Genomic DNA, 18,129 nt, shown 5'->3' on the forward strand with positions numbered 1-18,129 from the left:
GTAAACTCCAGTAACTTGGTAATCAAGTTTATTAGGAATTGGTAATATTTTTAAAACTGGCAAAGGGTTAGAAATCTAGCAGTCTTCATAAGTTCTTCTCTCTTGCAAAATATGTTTATACATATTATACCGTATTCTTCTTGAATGCCAATTATTGGCCAAGGTTTACTCGTTTTACATAACAAATTTCCTCCTATTTTTCTCTCTGATCTTTCTGCTAACTTGCTGTTTGTTCTTCCTTCTCTTCCATATCTATTATTCTTCTCATTTTCATATTAACTTGCAATCAAGTTTGATTGCTACACAGGAGTGTCTTATATCTTATAAACCTCCTCTATTTATTTACTTTCTAATAATTGACTGTTGATCGTCTTGCATGGAAATGACTTTTCCCTGTTTCTCTTCCTTCTGTTTTCTTGTCTTTTTTCTCTATCTTTCAGCATGAAAATGCATGGTTATTACTTCTCTCACATTGAAATTATCTACACCTGTGCAAACTATCTTAGATTAAAATGATTGATTCTCTCTGCTCTATTCGATTCTGTTTTGCTCTTTCTTATTTTTTTCTGATAGCATTCTCTTATATCCTTACATGGAAGCTATTCCTTTCGCAAGTGTATTATTTTTTCTCTTGCATGAAAAGTTGTCTTTTTCACGCAAATTATTGATGTTGGCTTTTCGTTTGCTGGTGTTACAGAGCTGCTAGTACTCCTTCTTCTTCTACTTCTTGTTCCTCCTATCCGATGACATCATCATCATCATCATCTTCTTCTACTACTTCCTCCACTTCGACACAACGCCATCATAACTTGGTGGTACTAAAGCAACACCCCAACAACACCTATAGCAATGGTGGCGGAAAACTGACCAATGGCAGTGCAAAACGTTTAGTTCCTTACACGACCACCGAATCAGATGAGAGCAGCACTGACGATGACGTCGAGGTGGACCGGCGAAAGAGTACCACTTTATCGGCGTCCTCGTCCTCCACTTTTGCACGTCCCACTTTGACGGAAGTGACGAAAAAGTTGGAGATCGACTGTGGCACAAGCCACCAGCACACGTCGGCTGCGTCGACGTGGCACGTGACTGACGTGTCGAGTCAGCAGCACAGTGCCTCGTCGATTAGCAGTGTTAGCAGTACGGGCAGTGTCGGCAGTTGGAGTGTGACCGAGAGTGGCAAGAAGCCCTTGTCTAGGTGAGTTAGTTTAGGCTTGCACCTGCATACATAAAGCACTTGTCATAGCACTAACACACACACTCACCATCATACACACATCCATTATATCCATTATAGTGGGGACCACTTTATTGGTGTTGCTATCCTTGTCCAAAGTAGATAGCGCTATTCTTTTCTTGCTCCGCGACGTTGCCAGATCGTTTTTTTACAATGTAGTAATCCAATTAATCGAAAACTATTAAATCTCAATAACTAAAATTTATTATTTTTATCATTGAAATTTTTTTTTCTTGGCGAATAAAATATATAATGTATTATTTTAAACGAGAATAAACAGTGTTAATATTTCATCAAATATCGGTATCAGCTATCCTCAGCTAAACTGACGTTATATTGTCGGTCCCGGCTGAAGTAAGACTAACGTAAGGCCCATTGACGGCTTATATATTCAGGCGGTGGGACCTTCCCGCAAGGGACTCCCCACCAATATAAGCCATACGAATTTACTTTTTTATCAGCTATCCTCTATGGAAGGTAATGGCAAGGCAGAGAATCGGCAACGCTGTTCTCCTATCTTTCTCTACTGTCATTAAAACGTGGACCTCACTATAACTATAGCGTATAATTATAGCGTTCACCGCTAAAATAACCAACATCTGATCTTTCTCTGTTTAAACAGAGATGGTGTATTCAGACCTTTGTGTAAATGGAGAATGGAACACATTTTGAAGCGAATTTTAATATAATCGGAGTTAACTGGTCTGTAGCATTTTTCATGGAGGCTATCATTGTACTAGCTAGTTTAGTGAGTTATTCGTTCCTTCTAATTTTCCAATGAAAGCGCTATAGGAATAATATTTGCACTAACAACCTTGTTCTTATCTTCTTCTTCTTCTGGCTTTACAGCTCGATGTGAGCTTTATCCCCTCGCACAAGAGCTCTCCACACATCACGGTCACATGCCTTTCGTCTCCATGCTATTATCCCCATCTTCCGGAGATGATCCTCCACTTCATCACTCAATTGGTTGCGTGGTTTCCCCTGTCGTCTTCTGTCCTCCATCCCGTCCTTATAAATTGCTTTTGGCATTCGATGCTCTGCCATTCTCTCAACATTACCAGCCCAGTGCAACCTTTGTGATTTGATAAAACGGGCGACAAGAATTTAATTTATTTCATTTTTCGATCTTCTTCTCCACACTGCATTGTCGTTGATACCCCCATATATTCGCCTGATAATTTTTCTTTCAAAAATTCTTAGTTTACAGGCATAAACAGAGGTGAAATTCTATGTCTCTGAGCCATAAGTGATTATTGATCGGATCAGCGTTTTGTAAATTTTCAGTTTGATTGCCCTAGATAGAGACCGAGAGGTGATCAATTTAATATTGTCATAATAGGCACGATCGCCAGCTATTACTCTCTGCTTTATTTCATCACTCAATCTGTTAGCATTATTTATATTGGCTCCAAGGTATGAAAATTGCTGTGTACTTTTGAAAGATGGTCGGAGGTCCTCCGACTACAAAGTCATTCACCACTCTTCGTGCAGCATTTCTTGACATTGTCATATGCTTTGTCTTTTCCGCATTCACTTCCAGACCCATCCTCTTTCCTGCTGTCAGAAGCTCCTCAAACATTCCTTTCCAGCCCTCTCTCGTTCCTAGAAATGAGCACATCATCAGCATATGCACAGATTTGTCGTAATTTGTAGACGATACAGTCTGTGTCATTAACGCTTTCAAAAACCTTCTGAATAGCAATATTGAACAAAAAACAAAGTCGCCGATAGAGCATCTCCTATCGCACCTTCACACTTGTCCCACCCCCCCCCCCTTGATAGCGTGAAGCGAGCTTGACTTCTACCCTCCACAAGAACCTTGGCTCCAGCGTCATTCAACGTCATTTGGACTAACCTGACAAGCTTCTTGGGCACTCCTTTCTGCTCCATGTAACAGTATCGAGTATCGACCGTTCCTGTTTATGCTGTCAAATTCCTCACGGAAGTCAAAAAACATCATGTGTAGGTCAATGGAATGCTCGTATGCTTTCTCCATCATCTGTCTTATCACAAAAAGTAGGTTAACGGTTCCTCTTTGCTTTCGGAAACCATATTAGTATAACGTTATTTTTTATTGGATGAAATTTCAAATGTAGATTATTTCTAGTCGCAAGAGTATCAGCAATAACAGTTATTCTTACATTTTTAATAGTGTCTGTAAAATCATGGTGAAACTGTTTTTTCGTCACTCGCTAGTCGCGTTAGGCGAGATGCACACCGGAGAAACGCGTTTCGTGAAAAAAATTTCAGGAAACGTGAAACGAAAGTTGCTCGCAATCGACTGATTAGATTAAGCAGGGTACGTTTCTTTTTGTATGCATGCGCGAGTGAAACGGATTGCATGAAACAAGTTTCATGAAAGAGGGCTTCACGAAATGCGTTTCTCCGGTGTGCATCCCGCCTTACTCCTACTATTACCTTTTTGCTTTCTGTATGAACGCAGCCTAGAAGTTTTCACTGTTACCTATCATCTAAATGTTATTTTTTCTGATCTTCAGCTGGGGGTTTCCTTTCATTCTAGTGGTTCCTCCCTTCTGTATACTTTCTTCTATAATATATTCTGCTTTATGTATATATCTCTTTCTGTATTATATTTTATTGTATTTTTTTCTTGATATCCCCATCTGTCCCTTATCTCCTTATACTCTCTTTGTTGTTTATAGCGTCTCAGTTTCTTATTCTCTTTACCCTCTTCTTTACTTCTCAATCATTCTTTATTGTTGAATTTGCATCTGGGTTTATATTTACACTTTTCCTATATCCTCTACCTTGCGTTTATTTTTCCAGTCTCTTTCTACTTCTCGTCATCTTCCATTAATTTGTTCAGTTCTTGTTTTTTTACTTTCGTCACTAAACTATCTTTATGAAGAGTAGCCCAAAAGTTTATTAACCTATGAGTTTATTTTTGAAAGATTTATGATATGTAGTGCCTTTTTGCCCACCTGTATATCCATATGTAGGATACATATAATTCAAAGAAAAATTGATTGAGAGCTATTTCCTTATGTTGAAATCCCTGTTGTGAATATTATTTTTCAGTAGCAGAATTCTTCAACTTTGGGGTATTTGACAGCAATTAATTTTTATTAGCTTATATTTCATTTTCTTGTGTTTTGTTTGTATTAAAAGTTATTTTTAAGGTTTTTATCGATTTTTATGTATCTTCATTGTTTAACTGTATTAATTTATGTTCTTTATTCAATTGTTTCTGTATTTTTTCAGAACGGCGACCGGAGATGTAAATGGTAGTAGTAGCAGCAGCAGCAGAGAGGGTGGTGCATTGCCGATCAGCCAGCTGACTGAACAGGATGTGTTGAGCAGTGGAGGGGGGACGAACAGTAAGTGGAGTGGGGAGAGGAAAGCAGGAGGAGGAGGTGGTGGTGGCGGAAAAATGTGGGATGGCTCCCGTGGCGGGGATACTGTCAACGACCTCCTCAAAATGTCGCATCGTGGATATGGCGGCAATAGTACTGGTGAGTTGAGTCCAAATGAGTTTGATTACCAAAATGAATAACAAAACCATTAAAACTTTGGGGAGATATAAAAAAGTTGTGAGATGAATATTGTAGGAAATTATGTAAGCTTTAATTTGCTGTATGACAGTCAAGTCTTAAAGATACATAGTTTTCGAGTTATATGCGTGAAACCAAGAAATGGTATCTTTGAACCACACCCACCCCCTTATCACATGGGGTAGGATAACATCCCCTTACACAGGGGGTAGGGATGGGGACTTTTATATGTTTACCTCCTTTCTACCCTAAACAGAACTGCGGGGTCAAAAATTGTCTTCCAAACTTTTCCCTCTATAACCTTTCCTTGACTGTACTAAGACTTCAATTACAGCCATAGAAGGTGGAAAAGAAACTTGGAAATAATTCTATCTCTACATTTCAACCGATTAGATATCTTGAAATGCCATATAATTATGATAGTTTGGAATTTACAATGTGAGGCGACCTTACTGTTAGAAATGTAGAAATCCTGCATCATTAGAAGAATTAGATCACTAGAATTAGATTTTATTCGCTATAAAGGAAGTAGAGAAAACTCTGATTTCTCATAATAACATAGGACAGTTTTCGAGAGGAAACCTCGTGCATGGATGCTCAATTCATTAGCCTAATGGAACACGGCACCAAAAAGGTTATTGGTTAAATGAACTATTTGTGTAGGAAATACAATATTCTATAGTCTGTGCAAACCTTAGTTTGCAGAATTGCTCTTATGAAGTACAGTGCAGTACAGAACATTACTCTAAAGGTGCGTACAGATTTACGAATCAGCTGACTATATCTGTATTTTTACAGAAACGGTAAGATACAGATATAAAAAGCTTGGCATCAGCTGATTAAAAGTGAATTGCTCATGTTCGCGGCGCGTAAATCTGTACGCACCTTTATGAATCAGCATAAAACCGGCAACTTTTATATTGGAATAGCATTGGCCATAAAACCCCTTGCTGCAAACTAATGTCTGCACGGACTATACTTTCAATTAACCCGGTGTACAAAGAAACACAGAGAGGACATGTTGTTCTATTGAACTCTACGCTTCTTTAATTATATGTGATTCCTGTGAAGTTTATGTTTTTCAGCTATTGCAATGATATATAAAATATTATTGATAAATATTGCAATTGTGATTTGCTGTAGATTCAAAATTTAATTTCCTATTATATTGATTGATTACCTCAAATTCATATTTCAATGGTTTATGACTTTGTTTTGACAAAATATAACAATGTTGTAGTGACAACATGGGAAGGAGGCAGGAGCCAACTGGATGAGGAGCTAGACAAAGACAAAAGCAACGAACAAAGAAAGCTGAAACGCAACTACTATCACAATAACAGCTATGACGACGAATTGGACAGAGGAAAGGTACAAACATTTATTTGTTTATCTAATAGAATAATATACATTGATTATTTATTTATTTATTCACAAAAATACGTTCCTAAAGAGACATATCCAAAGAAATATTAGATACATCTGATTGTGGCTATTATTAAATAAAACTAAGGGCAAGACTGAAGACGTTTAAAATAGGAAACATTCATTTCGTCAATTTTATAAAGGAATTATTGGGAAAGGAACAACATGCACTGTCTAAAATTGTTTATTTCAAATTTCGCTAGAAAGTATCATATTTAATTTAGATAGATTTTGTTGAAAATTACTCATTGAGCTAATCTATGAAAAAAGAATGAATCACTCAATAATATTGAAATTATGTGAAATTCAGTTTTTATTTGAACCATGTGGCCTTTGCTTGAAAATGCATTGTTTAATTCGATATCAATTATTACAGTATTTTTAAATAATTAAAAATTTTATTTTCAGACGCCCATATCTCATTAAGTAAAAAAATGTATTGGAATTTATTTCACTTTAATAATTAATCAAAATCAAATTTCTTTCGTTTTTTAAACTGTCACCAAAAACGTGCGCCCAAATCTGGTGATGACATCCTTTAAGGTCTTGGCGGTCATCTCATATCCAATTTAATATGCTTTCAAGACTCATAGCACACCCGTTGTACAAACTACTACATTATATGGATCTGTGTAACACATTGATAATTACTGCAGTTGTGACTGAACCATCTATAACCCACAGTAATATCCACTTTGAAACTTATTTTTATCGGTAGAAATAGTCATTTTCAATGAAGTATTGTTTCAAAGTATGAATCTATTTCTATTTTGATTGTTTTATTTCAGGTGAAAAAAGTGAAGTACAACAACAACAACAACAACAGTAGCAATGGCGGCGGTCAGCGCTACAATCCGTTCCAGGATCACCAGAATCGCAAACTCAGCAACAACAACAACGGCTGGTACGGCAACAACAAAAGGCCATTTTACCGCAACAACAGCCTGGACAGGTTCCGCAACAACAATCGCAATGGCAACAACAATTCGTCCTATCATCGTAACAACAACGGCTTCAATAGGTGGCGGCATTGACAACAACATGCCGATCCTGCCAACAACATTTGTTTGGCTTACTAGTCAGCTGTTGTGTCTTGGCTGCTACGATTTTGTCGTCACTGCCAACATTCCTCACAACACCAATGTAATGGCAATGCATCAATGCTATCATTTCGACTGATGCTGACAGTTGGCACTCACTGTAGTAGAACTCCTCTAGTCTGGCAACCTGGAGGGGACGGAATTGTGTACGTGAATTAGTAGGATTTGAACTGTCACACGGTTATTGTGATTGGTTCCAATAAAACCAGGGCTGATGGATAAATGCTGGTGTGTGAGTGTGTGTGTGTGCACACACAGAGTGGTCAGGTGTTGCGAGCTCTAGTGGTCTTGGGGCCTGGACACGCAGAGAGTGATCTGCGAACAGAGTGGTTTTAGCAGGATATAGATATAGATATATATAATAAAAAGGAAGACTTGTCTTATACAAGTACGGAATGGGAAATTCACAAATGACGCGTCATCACGTCTGAACTAGCTACTGGACTGATTAACTAGAAAATTTTGCATATTTATTCTTAATTCACCGAGGATGGTTATAGTTCTATTTTGAATTCTTCAAGATTCCAGTAGGTCAAGTTTTCAGTTTGTCAAGTTTTTAATTAGACCCTTGCGGAGCACGGGTTACCTGCTAGTCTAATAATACCCAGTTATTAAATAATTCCCAGTCGTATAGTGATAGATTCGTAAGACCGCTCTGATCGCATATTGTAGATCGCAGATTGCTCTTTGTGAGCCCAGGCCCTTGACTAGATGAGACTAGGCCCTAGGTAAAGGATATGTTGGTACAGGTTTTCGTGAGGTGATAAAATAGGATAGCCTATCTCGTCTCATCTCAGTACAAAATGAAGGCTATGTTATTGCAACTTATGAAAATAGTATCAAGACTTCAATTTCATGAATAAAACTTTCTCTCAAATTTCATTAAGAGAAGCAATCCCAGCTTGCGTAACAATCTTAAAATTATACGTATATCAAATGTATATAAGTGAATAAAGTAGGATTATCGACGCGACGAACTAGAGGGGTTCTACTGTATCAGTCGAGACCCTGTTTTAACAAACTTGAAATGCCTGATTCTACGGTTTATAGAAAGAGCAAATTTGATATTGTTGATTTTCCTTCATCTTGAGACTATATTTTTGCGTAAGTCTTCAAGTTTTGTGGGACAGAATCTTGATAATGTAACTGGGCTTTAGGGTTTCTCGACTCATATTAATATGATTGGTTAATCTATAAGCATCGTGTGGTGATAGATTGATTGATTTTACTCTAAATAAAGCAAGTTGAGACTTGGACAATATATCAGTGTTGCCAAATAGTGCGAAATTTAATTCTTCACATGCAAGAATATAATGTGGCAATATATTCTTGGCAACTCTGCATCGACTCTTTTATAACAACTACTTTTCTACTGTTTGTTCATCCTATTGGTTAATATTGATAATCCTAGGTAATCGGGTTTAATGGTTCATGTTTGAATGTTAATTTGCTGAATGATAATGCAATTCACAATAATTGATATCTATTGCAGGTTAATTAAGAATCTGGCACTTCGCTGCTGCGACATTTCAACTCTTTTGCGTACAACACTATTGATATTATTATTATTATTGTACTAATCGATTATCGCCAAGTGAACCATCTTGTCTATTTGTTTCAAGACAAGGGACCGGATTCACCAGCAATGTGTTCTACACTTCTGTCCCAGTAGTGTGATATTGCAGATGTATTTTCATGTTTTTATATCATTATTCATAAATACACTTGAGCATTTTTTTTGTACTGATTGATTGATTTGTCGAGTTGAACATTTGAAATAGAGGGATTCTACTTTCTTCCCTACTTTTTTTACTCAGTTTCCTTTGAAATTTTCCGTGGAGACCATACCACGAATATAATCTTTTAAACTAGTTTCCCACCTCTAAGGCGACCCAAGATCAACCACTGCATCGTGCACTGGCAATAGAGGGTATTGGAGAAGGAAGATCTATAGAGACTATAAGAAATCTGTAGACACTTGAAAGACCATATTCGTGGTATAATATCCACGGAAAATTATAGTAATTTAGTAAAAAAATAGGAAAGGAAGTCGAATCCCTTTATTTCAAATTTTCAATTCAAGAAATAAGATAATACAATGAAAAGTGTTGAACACAAAAGAGTTAATGTTTTCTAATTGAATACATCCAGCATGGGCCTGCATAAAAAGTTTGAAATTTCGCACAATTTGGCAACACTGATGCTTTTTTCCAAGTCTTAAATTGTTTTATTCAGAGTGAAAGTATGATTCCTTAGTATGGTGATGAAGATTAAGAATCTTTTCATGGTAGAAGTTGGTGTAATTGATTGTATAATATGAAAGATGACTGTGTGATGTTGGTACATGAAATACCAGGCCTGAATCAGGAATCGTACGTGGTAAATGGTAAATGCTGTCGCTTTTCAGTTTCCAATACAACAAACTGATGCATTGTTTGTTTGTATAAGTTGTCCAAATATGAACAGATCTTGTCAACTGTGCTTATTCTATTCAACACGAAAATTGTTGATTAAATGTCTTGCAATTTGCTGTAGAAGGCTACACATTTTTGTAATGGTGTATAAATACTGACTTGTCAATTCGTAAGTTGTAACCTTTTTAAGGTTACATGTATGTTTTGAAGAGGTAAATTTGGCTAGTATGCACACTGTGTCCTGATAACACGTCAGGTTTTTCAACCTGTTATCAATTTTTTGGTCAAAAGGCGAACCTGAATCGTACAAAGCTGGTCAACATTTATGCCTAATTTATATGTTGAATGGCGAAATTCAACCTTCTGATTTACACTAGGCCATATGCAAAGCAAGTAATTTGGATCTAGCTACTGGCCTCATGAAAAGCAAACTGAAAGGCGATTTTAGGCAATTGACAAAGTGAGAATGAGTTTTTAACTGTTGCAAGATTTTAACAAATATGACTGAAATAATAGGGTACTATAAAACTAACAAACTATCAACAAATGTTTCGCAACTTTGCAATGGTGATTTTTGTTATTGGTATTGTTTCCTTGTTATTGTATAAAGACTGATTTGAATGGTTTGTCAGTTAGTCTCGCTATCTAATGCCATTTTGTTTCTCTGAAATTTGTTTTGATTGTAAAGTGAATAGAATGTGTCAGGAGCGTATGAAAAATAGAATACCCTATGGTATTTATTGTAGGGGGCTACTATCTATTATAGTTCAACAAAGTTATGCTCTGAAGCAAGCTTTGAACGAGTGGTCTGAAGTTTGTCAAGCTTCAGTAGTAAAATTATTGTTATAACTAGTTTTTACTAAAATAAAACTTAAATTAAAAATAATCATTTAAACCATTAATTCAATCTATTTATTAAATTTATTTTACAAAGCACTATAATAATATATGAATATATAATTATATATACTATCCGACCAGTATAGCAGAGTCGACTCAAGCCCCGTACACACACATCGATTTTTGTTGGTACGATTTTTTTGCCGTCCTTATGAATTCTATCAGATCAGACTGAACTTGACAAAAATCATCTGTTTAGTCTGTTAGTTAGAATTTATAAGGACGGCAAAATATCGTTCGAACAAAAATCGGTGTATATGAGCGGGGCTTAAGGCGTTGCACCCTTTAGTCTGCTTGTAGGCTACAGTACTACCGTACCTGGTCGCGGGTTCGAATCGCACAGAATCCCATCGAATAGGCATGGACGTTCGAATATCTTAGTAAATCACGCTCGCAATTTCCATTACACACGCAAAAACAAAAAGCTAATGTGGGCATCATCCGCAAATAAAAAAATGAAAATAAAATATAATTATAACCGTGGAGGAAAAACTAGGCAGCGCCCAGTACCTTTTTTCTCTCCAAAATTTTGATAAAACTAATATTGTCCTAAGTTTAATTAATTTATGAAATCACACATCACCACTTCGCCACTTGACTTTCGGTCCAGGAATAATTATTTGAAAATGTTGAAAGTTTACGTAAAAAATAGAATGAATGTAGACCTACTCCAGAAAACAATAAATAATTAAAAACTTGAGAATTATTCTACTTTTTTGAAAAATGTCATCAATAATAATTAATTTCTTTACCAATGATACAACATAAATAATTGATAGTAAGTTAATACTTATTGCATAAATTCCATTTTCTATATTGAAAAATGTATTTAGGCCTACTCTCCAGATCAAGTCGATTCTAAGAATGCACTTTATTGAAGCGCAAGTTGAGGTTTTCTTAAGGCAGGTACTCGGAAATACATCCTCTGCCTTTCTCAACCATCTACACCTACTTTGAGGAAGTGAATCATCAGACTATTAACGATTTTTCAATTTCTATAAACGGTCTTATGGTTTTAAAATAAACAAGAGTTAAGGTGAATATACAATGCACCCTAGAATTTAAAATTGGTTCATATAAAAAACGTTTTACTTTTAACTAGCAACAACAGAAATATCTTACGATAAGCAACTTTTCAACACGAAAATTTGCTCAATTTGAAGTTCAGTAAAGTAATAGTTTTTCTAACGATTCCCACATAAGTTGAAGACTTGCGCCTTGTTGATGACGTCCATTAATAAGCTGTACCAAATTAATAATTGAGCATAATAAGTATTCAAATATTGGCATTAGAAAGTACGAGACAACTGTGTAAAGCCTGCTCTACATGCAACTGAAAAACCGAAGGCAGAGTAAACTTTAATGTGTGAATAGAGATTTGTGTGGGGATTTTCGTTGAGTCTTGCCTTTGGATTTACCGTTGCGTTGGAGCCGGCGTAATGTCAAGTTGCATTTGTATTTGTAGAAGTGGGAATGAGTGAATAATCTTTGAAGAACTGAAAAACAAATCTTTTTTTGAGCATGTTGATAATTAAAAACTGTTTCTGTAATGTAATGCATTACATAGAATGTAAATGAACTATTTGTACTATTTGAGAAATATTTATGGATAAAGGAGAGGAGCTGAATGATGATGATGATGATGATGATGATGATAACTACTGGTACTGTTAAAAGTAATGTACATTACTTTGATTCATGTTTGAGAATAGAATAATGACTATTATTGGTTGAGACCATAGTGATTGATATTCAATCATGCCATTAGAGTTAAACTTCTGAAAGTATATTAATTTGTAGAAGTGGGAATGAGTGAATCTATTATTATATACTGGCTGATTGTTGTGTATAGCAGCGGTGTCAAAGTAGAAGTCTACTTGTTTTCCTACTAAAATATCGAATAATTGAATCTTAATTCCTATTTAACGCAGGGTTCTTATTGATTAACTTCAGTGATGATTATTACAATTATCTATGTTTATGTTTGAAATTCAAAACAAAAATGCTTATACTTCAGAGTTCAAACATAATCTAGGTAGTTTTCAGTTGGAAAATTTTAAGCTAGTTTGTTTGGAAATGTTATTTGAAAAATATTCAGGAAATTGTTTTATAATTTTATTAAAATTAGAGCATAAATGTGCTTTCTTGTAACACTGAATAATATTATCATTTTTGGTTCGATAATCCTTATAATGCTAATTAATGATTATTCACTAGTAATCTGTAAAAACTTAGTCAACTCTTCTCTCAACCGGAATATATTCTCAATAGTACTATACTACATGCCATGTACAGTTAAAATTATTAATAATACGATGATGTTAAATAAATTAATGTAATTCTAAAGTTGATGTTTATAAAAGCAAATTATAATGTCTTTGTCAAATGACTCTTTCACTTTAGTCGTTGAAATATGAATTTATGATAAGACACGTTTGTTGTATAATGTATGTACATTATTTTTGTTACTTCAAATTATTACTTTGGGATAAGAAGTATAATGATAATATCGAATAAATGAAAGCCACCTCTAGTTAGAGCACTATTTGTTCATGTATATATTTATTTTATGTTCATTCGTTCAGAATGTTTACTCTTCTTTATTTGTTATGTAATTATATTTTTTTATGCTAGAAATTAGAGTATTCATCGATTGTAAATAGAATCATTTTGTAAATAGAGGTTTTGCCAGTCTATTAATTAGATTGTGATGTTATTATTTCACACATCTTTTTTCCAAGGTTCACCATAATGAGTTCGATAATATTGTTTTTATTTCAACAATCATGTCTTGGTAAATAAGCTAGATAATTTTATTGTTGTCATTTGAAACTGTCAATAAGTCAGCTTAAAATGTAATATTGTGTAATAAATTTCAAGTCAAACAATATGCTGGTTGTTATTGTAGTACCCTATGACCGAGAGAATAATTCAAGGGATTGGGTACTTGCTTGAAGTTGTTATTGACAAATTTAATAATCTATCGGCCGTTTTCACACTAATTGTTCACTGCATTTGTCATCACGATAGAATTTCCTCTGATTGGATAATTCTCAGTCTATCTGAGGACATCAGATGTTGTGGGCCGACAATCGGTAAGTGTGAAAACTTTTCATCTTTTTTCTAGGAAATTTTTTAGCCAAATAGTCCGGGCGCAAATGTCATGAATAAGGCACTCCGTGGTAATTTTTGAGTAAAAGCCGTGGAAGATGTCTCAATTTCTTCGTTAGGTCTAGCATTCAGTCACCTTGTCCATGTAAATGGACATCAATTTCTATGGTCTCTAATACACTATTTCTCTCATATTATTATCTCGCTTGAATCACAACGTACACCTACATGGACATGAGTGTAGAGTGCTTCCAGTACTGATATTATTGACTTGGCCATTAGACTTAGTAATATTGGTTCTAAATTAAATGCAATTGATTCTTTTAATGATAGACTGTTTCAAAAAATTGAATCTATGAGTGATGTGAAATTAAAAACATTTCTAAGTGTGACTAAGGACAATCATGAACATGTTCGTGTTGACAGCTTGAATAAAAGTGTAAAAGAACTGACTGAATACTATGATGGACATAATATTAGTTTTAATCAGAAAATTGATTTACCCGATCAGGACAATAACAATAGTGACTTGATCTATATGCATGATCAGTTAAATGATAATAATCAATCATCTTCTTCTCCATCCGTATGTGTCTCAAACTTACCTGTTCCAAGAATCAATGTTAGTAAGACTAATGATAACAGCTGGGCTTCAGTAGTTGGTAGGAAAAATATGAAACCTAAAAACCCAGTTCCTGGAAACAAAGGACAACGGCCTGTGAGTTCCAAGTTGCAGGGTAATGTAAATGTTAAAAAGAATAGAAAATTTATTACTGGTAACATGACCGGTATTGACTATCTGACAGTTTTGGATCGTAAAATGTTTCTGTTTGTCTCTAGATTAACTCCTGATACATCTTGCGAGATCCTTGAAGAGTTTTTGACCAAGCAGGATATAAACGATTCTGTAGCTGAAAAACTCTCATCTAAGCATCCAAGCTCATATTCATCTTTCAAAGTTGGGGTTCCTGCTAGTGTGTTTGAACGTGTTTATAAGCCGGAATTCTGGCCCTCCAATACATATGTTGCAAAATATTTCACAAGGAAGCAGGTTGTTAATGATCATTTAAACTCAAAGGCTTCTCCAAAAATTGCAAATACATAGTTTATAATGTGAATAGCTCTGCTTCTGATGTTTAATCTAGTTTGGTGGTTGTTCATTGGAATACACAGGGGTTGCTTAATAAATTGGATAAACTTGTTAATCTAAACTCTAGTCTTGATCAAGATATACGGTACTTTGCATTTGTGAACATTGGCTGGGATCACTTGAACTCGGGGAGATTACAGTCTTTGGTTATACTTGTGTCAGCGCTTATTGTAGAGCTCATGGTAAAAGAGGTGGGTCTGCTATATTTTTGAAAAATGATCTGACTGGATTCGAAGTTGATTATTTAATTGAACTGTCAGTACAGCGTGTCTGTGAGATCTCAGCAGTTCAAATAGATGAGCTTAATGTCATCTGTATCGAGGTGTACAGAGTACCTGATGATAGTAATTTGGATAATTTCTTTGAAATTATGTTCAACTTGCTTGATAGGCTTAATAATAGGAATAAGTCAAATGCTTCTGTAATCCTTTGCGGTGATTTTAATATTGATATTATGACCAATTCTATCTTCAAGATGGTGTTTCAAAATTTGTTACTTAGTTTTAATCTCAAATTATTAATTAATGAAGTTACCAGACCAGCCTCCACATTGTTTGGTTCAGGCTCATGTATCGACAATGTTGCCACTTCTATTCATGTAGATTGTTATGTGTTCACTCAATAAATACAAAAAAGATAATAGAAAACCTTGCAAATATGAAACTTACAGTATAACAGATAAAAGAAGAAGAACTAAGTATGTAACTAATACTGAAGAATTCAAGAAGGAAAGAAAAAAGAAACAAAGAAAAGAGAATTATGGAAACTTTGCAAATATGAAACTTATAAATAAAAACACTAGGTAATAAATTATGTAATACATAGGAAAGAAAAAAAAAGACAAAACTCAACAAACATAAATCTTATTCAAGTCCCGCCTGAACACACTGTCTGAATCAAAAAAATCGAATGCATTATTAAGCCTATTGTATAATCGAAGAGACCTAAACAGGGGAGCATTGTAACCACTGACCGTTCTACATCTGATAATATCAAAGGTGGGATGATCTCTGGAATTGAACGCAGGAACATGGAACCTGATCAATGAGAGCAGCGAAGGAGAAGAAAATCGTATCCTTAACAGACCATGCACGAAAATCAATGAGTCTCTCTCCCGTCGTAATCTCAATGATACAAAGTGAAAGGTACCTCTCAAACGGTCTGTAGGAAAACCCAAAGGACAGGATTGGCCGAAGCGCTTGTAATAGAGAAACCTCAAAAACTTATTCTGAACTACCTCAAGACCATGAGTACACAAATCAGTATAAGGGTTCCAAATCACAGAGCAATATTCCAACACACTCCGGACCAATGACACATAAACAGTACATATTGCATCAAGGTTATTGAAGTTAGCTGTATTCCTCATAACAAAACCTAGCATTTTATTGGCTCTAGCTATGCTATAGTCTATGTGCACTGAGAACCTGAGACAGCTATCAAAGATTACACCCAAATCCTTACATGTATCGACTCTTTTCAGATTCATACCATGTACTTCATAAGAAATATGTATTCGCAGTGGACAAACACTAGTATTACTGGCACAGTGTTGTAGAATATTTCCAAATCTTCAAAATGACATCTGGTTGGAGGCTGTAAGCAGTAAGTCCATATGTTACGGCTGGAGCGTCATTGGAAAAAGAGTAAAAAGTACTTTTTGTTTGCAGTGGAAAACACGCTTTTCCACCAAATGCCAATCCCAACAATTAGAAAACCGTGTAACTCATAACTCCTTAAAGGTACAGACTTGGGAATGGTATCAATCTCTTTATAATTATGTGTAGAAAGAGATTTACCATGATGGCGATCTCAAAAATATTTGTCATGAAAAAAACAAGATGGCGGCAAAAATATGTCGATTTTCAAGAAATCGTCTGTAATATTCTAACAATGTCGAGGATATAGGATCAATTTAGCCATCTGGAAGCTCCAAAATAATCATACTACAATATCCGCAAAATTTATCCAATTGCACCAACTTTTACTATGGTGTGAATATAACTTCCATCATCAATATTCTTATTCATCTTGTGGAATGAAGTGATTGAGACCATTTTATAGCTCTAGCTTGTTACCTCATGCGTATGGAAAAACGCACCAGAAATCATGCAGGTTTTTCTTTGGAGGGCGCTGGAGAACTCATTTTTTGACGTACAGCGCATGAAGATATATATCGTTACAAAGTTGAAAAAACGCTCTAAATTTCATAGATTAAAAATTTCTCTGTATCTCTTGCCCAAAAAAAGTTTGTTATAATGAAATGGAATTTGAACAAATTTAGAAAAAAGTTTTTTTTGGGGCTTTTAAAGGTTTATATAATATAACTAAAAAAAAATGCGTTTTAGAGGAAAATTTTATTAAACAAAAATTGTAGAGGAAGGTTTCTAAAATATTTTCGTCTAGAAAAACGGTTGAATATCTTGAACGGTTGTTGAATTACAAGCGATATAGCAGAACCCTGAAAATTTTGGCGGCCATCTTGTTTCCGAGGTGTTTGCCTGTGATTTCGACTTACCATCACGATCCTTATTATGCTAGACCTAACGAAGAGATTGAGGCATCTTCTACAGCTGTTACTCAAAAATGACCACGGAATGACATTTGCGCCCGGACTAAAAAGGAAGTCTAGAGAAAATAATTATATTTGAGGATTCATATGATTAAATTATGGGTTTAGATTTCTAAGTTTCAAATGGAGATATTTCAATCATAGGCCCGGTTGCACAAAAGCGTTTTATTTCTTTGTTTATTAGATATCCGGCTCTGTGTGTGAATCTAATGGGAGTTGTGGATGCACTGACACGAAGTGAAGCAGCACTAATTTAGTCATTCGGTACCAGAGCCCACCTGGGCGGGTCAGCACAGAGCACACGGCTACAAGCCCTGCTGCAAGATCTGCCAGCACAGTTAAACACACCTGGCACCATCTCTACCATGTATTCAAGTGCCAGCAATTCCAACTGCAACAAGACCTACTTGCAGCTCAGCAGCCTGCAGGAGTCCAAGCGTCTCAAGATTTGCTCTAATCGCTCGACGCAAGACTTGCCACTACAAATGCTTGTTTTGTCCCAAAGTATCAGTTCCTATCAAGGAAATGACCAACCATCTACATAGAAGACAGCAGATTCACACAGAAGACCGCGTCGTGTGCAGCTCGCATAATCACAAGTAGCCTATACCAGAGAAAACTTCTATAATATCTACCGGTATGCTATATTTGTATTCTGTGCCTATATCTATTCAAAATGATTGACTTGCTCTAATTTTGCTCGAC

General features: G+C 35.5%; 1 protein-coding gene across 2 annotated transcripts in view; it reads left to right on the forward strand.

Annotated features, from left to right (window-relative positions):
- The window catches only part of LOC111055670 (ubiquitin carboxyl-terminal hydrolase 36), a 36,859-nt gene extending 23,380 nt beyond the window's left edge, over positions 1-13,479 (forward strand). For both annotated transcript variants that reach the window (XM_039428725.1, XM_039428726.1), the window contains 4 exons: positions 698-1,198; positions 4,463-4,713; positions 5,993-6,123; positions 6,966-13,479. In XM_039428725.1, coding sequence (XP_039284659.1) covers positions 698-1,198; positions 4,463-4,713; positions 5,993-6,123; positions 6,966-7,211 — 1,129 coding nt within the window. In that variant the 3' untranslated portion in view covers positions 7,212-13,479. The remainder of the gene's footprint in view (positions 1-697; positions 1,199-4,462; positions 4,714-5,992; positions 6,124-6,965) is intronic.
- The last annotated feature ends 4,650 nt before the right edge of the window (positions 13,480-18,129 follow it).

The sequence above is a fragment of the Nilaparvata lugens genome, chromosome 5 (assembly GCF_014356525.2).
Source record: "Nilaparvata lugens isolate BPH chromosome 5, ASM1435652v1, whole genome shotgun sequence".
Lineage (NCBI taxonomy): Eukaryota > Metazoa > Arthropoda > Insecta > Hemiptera > Delphacidae > Nilaparvata > Nilaparvata lugens.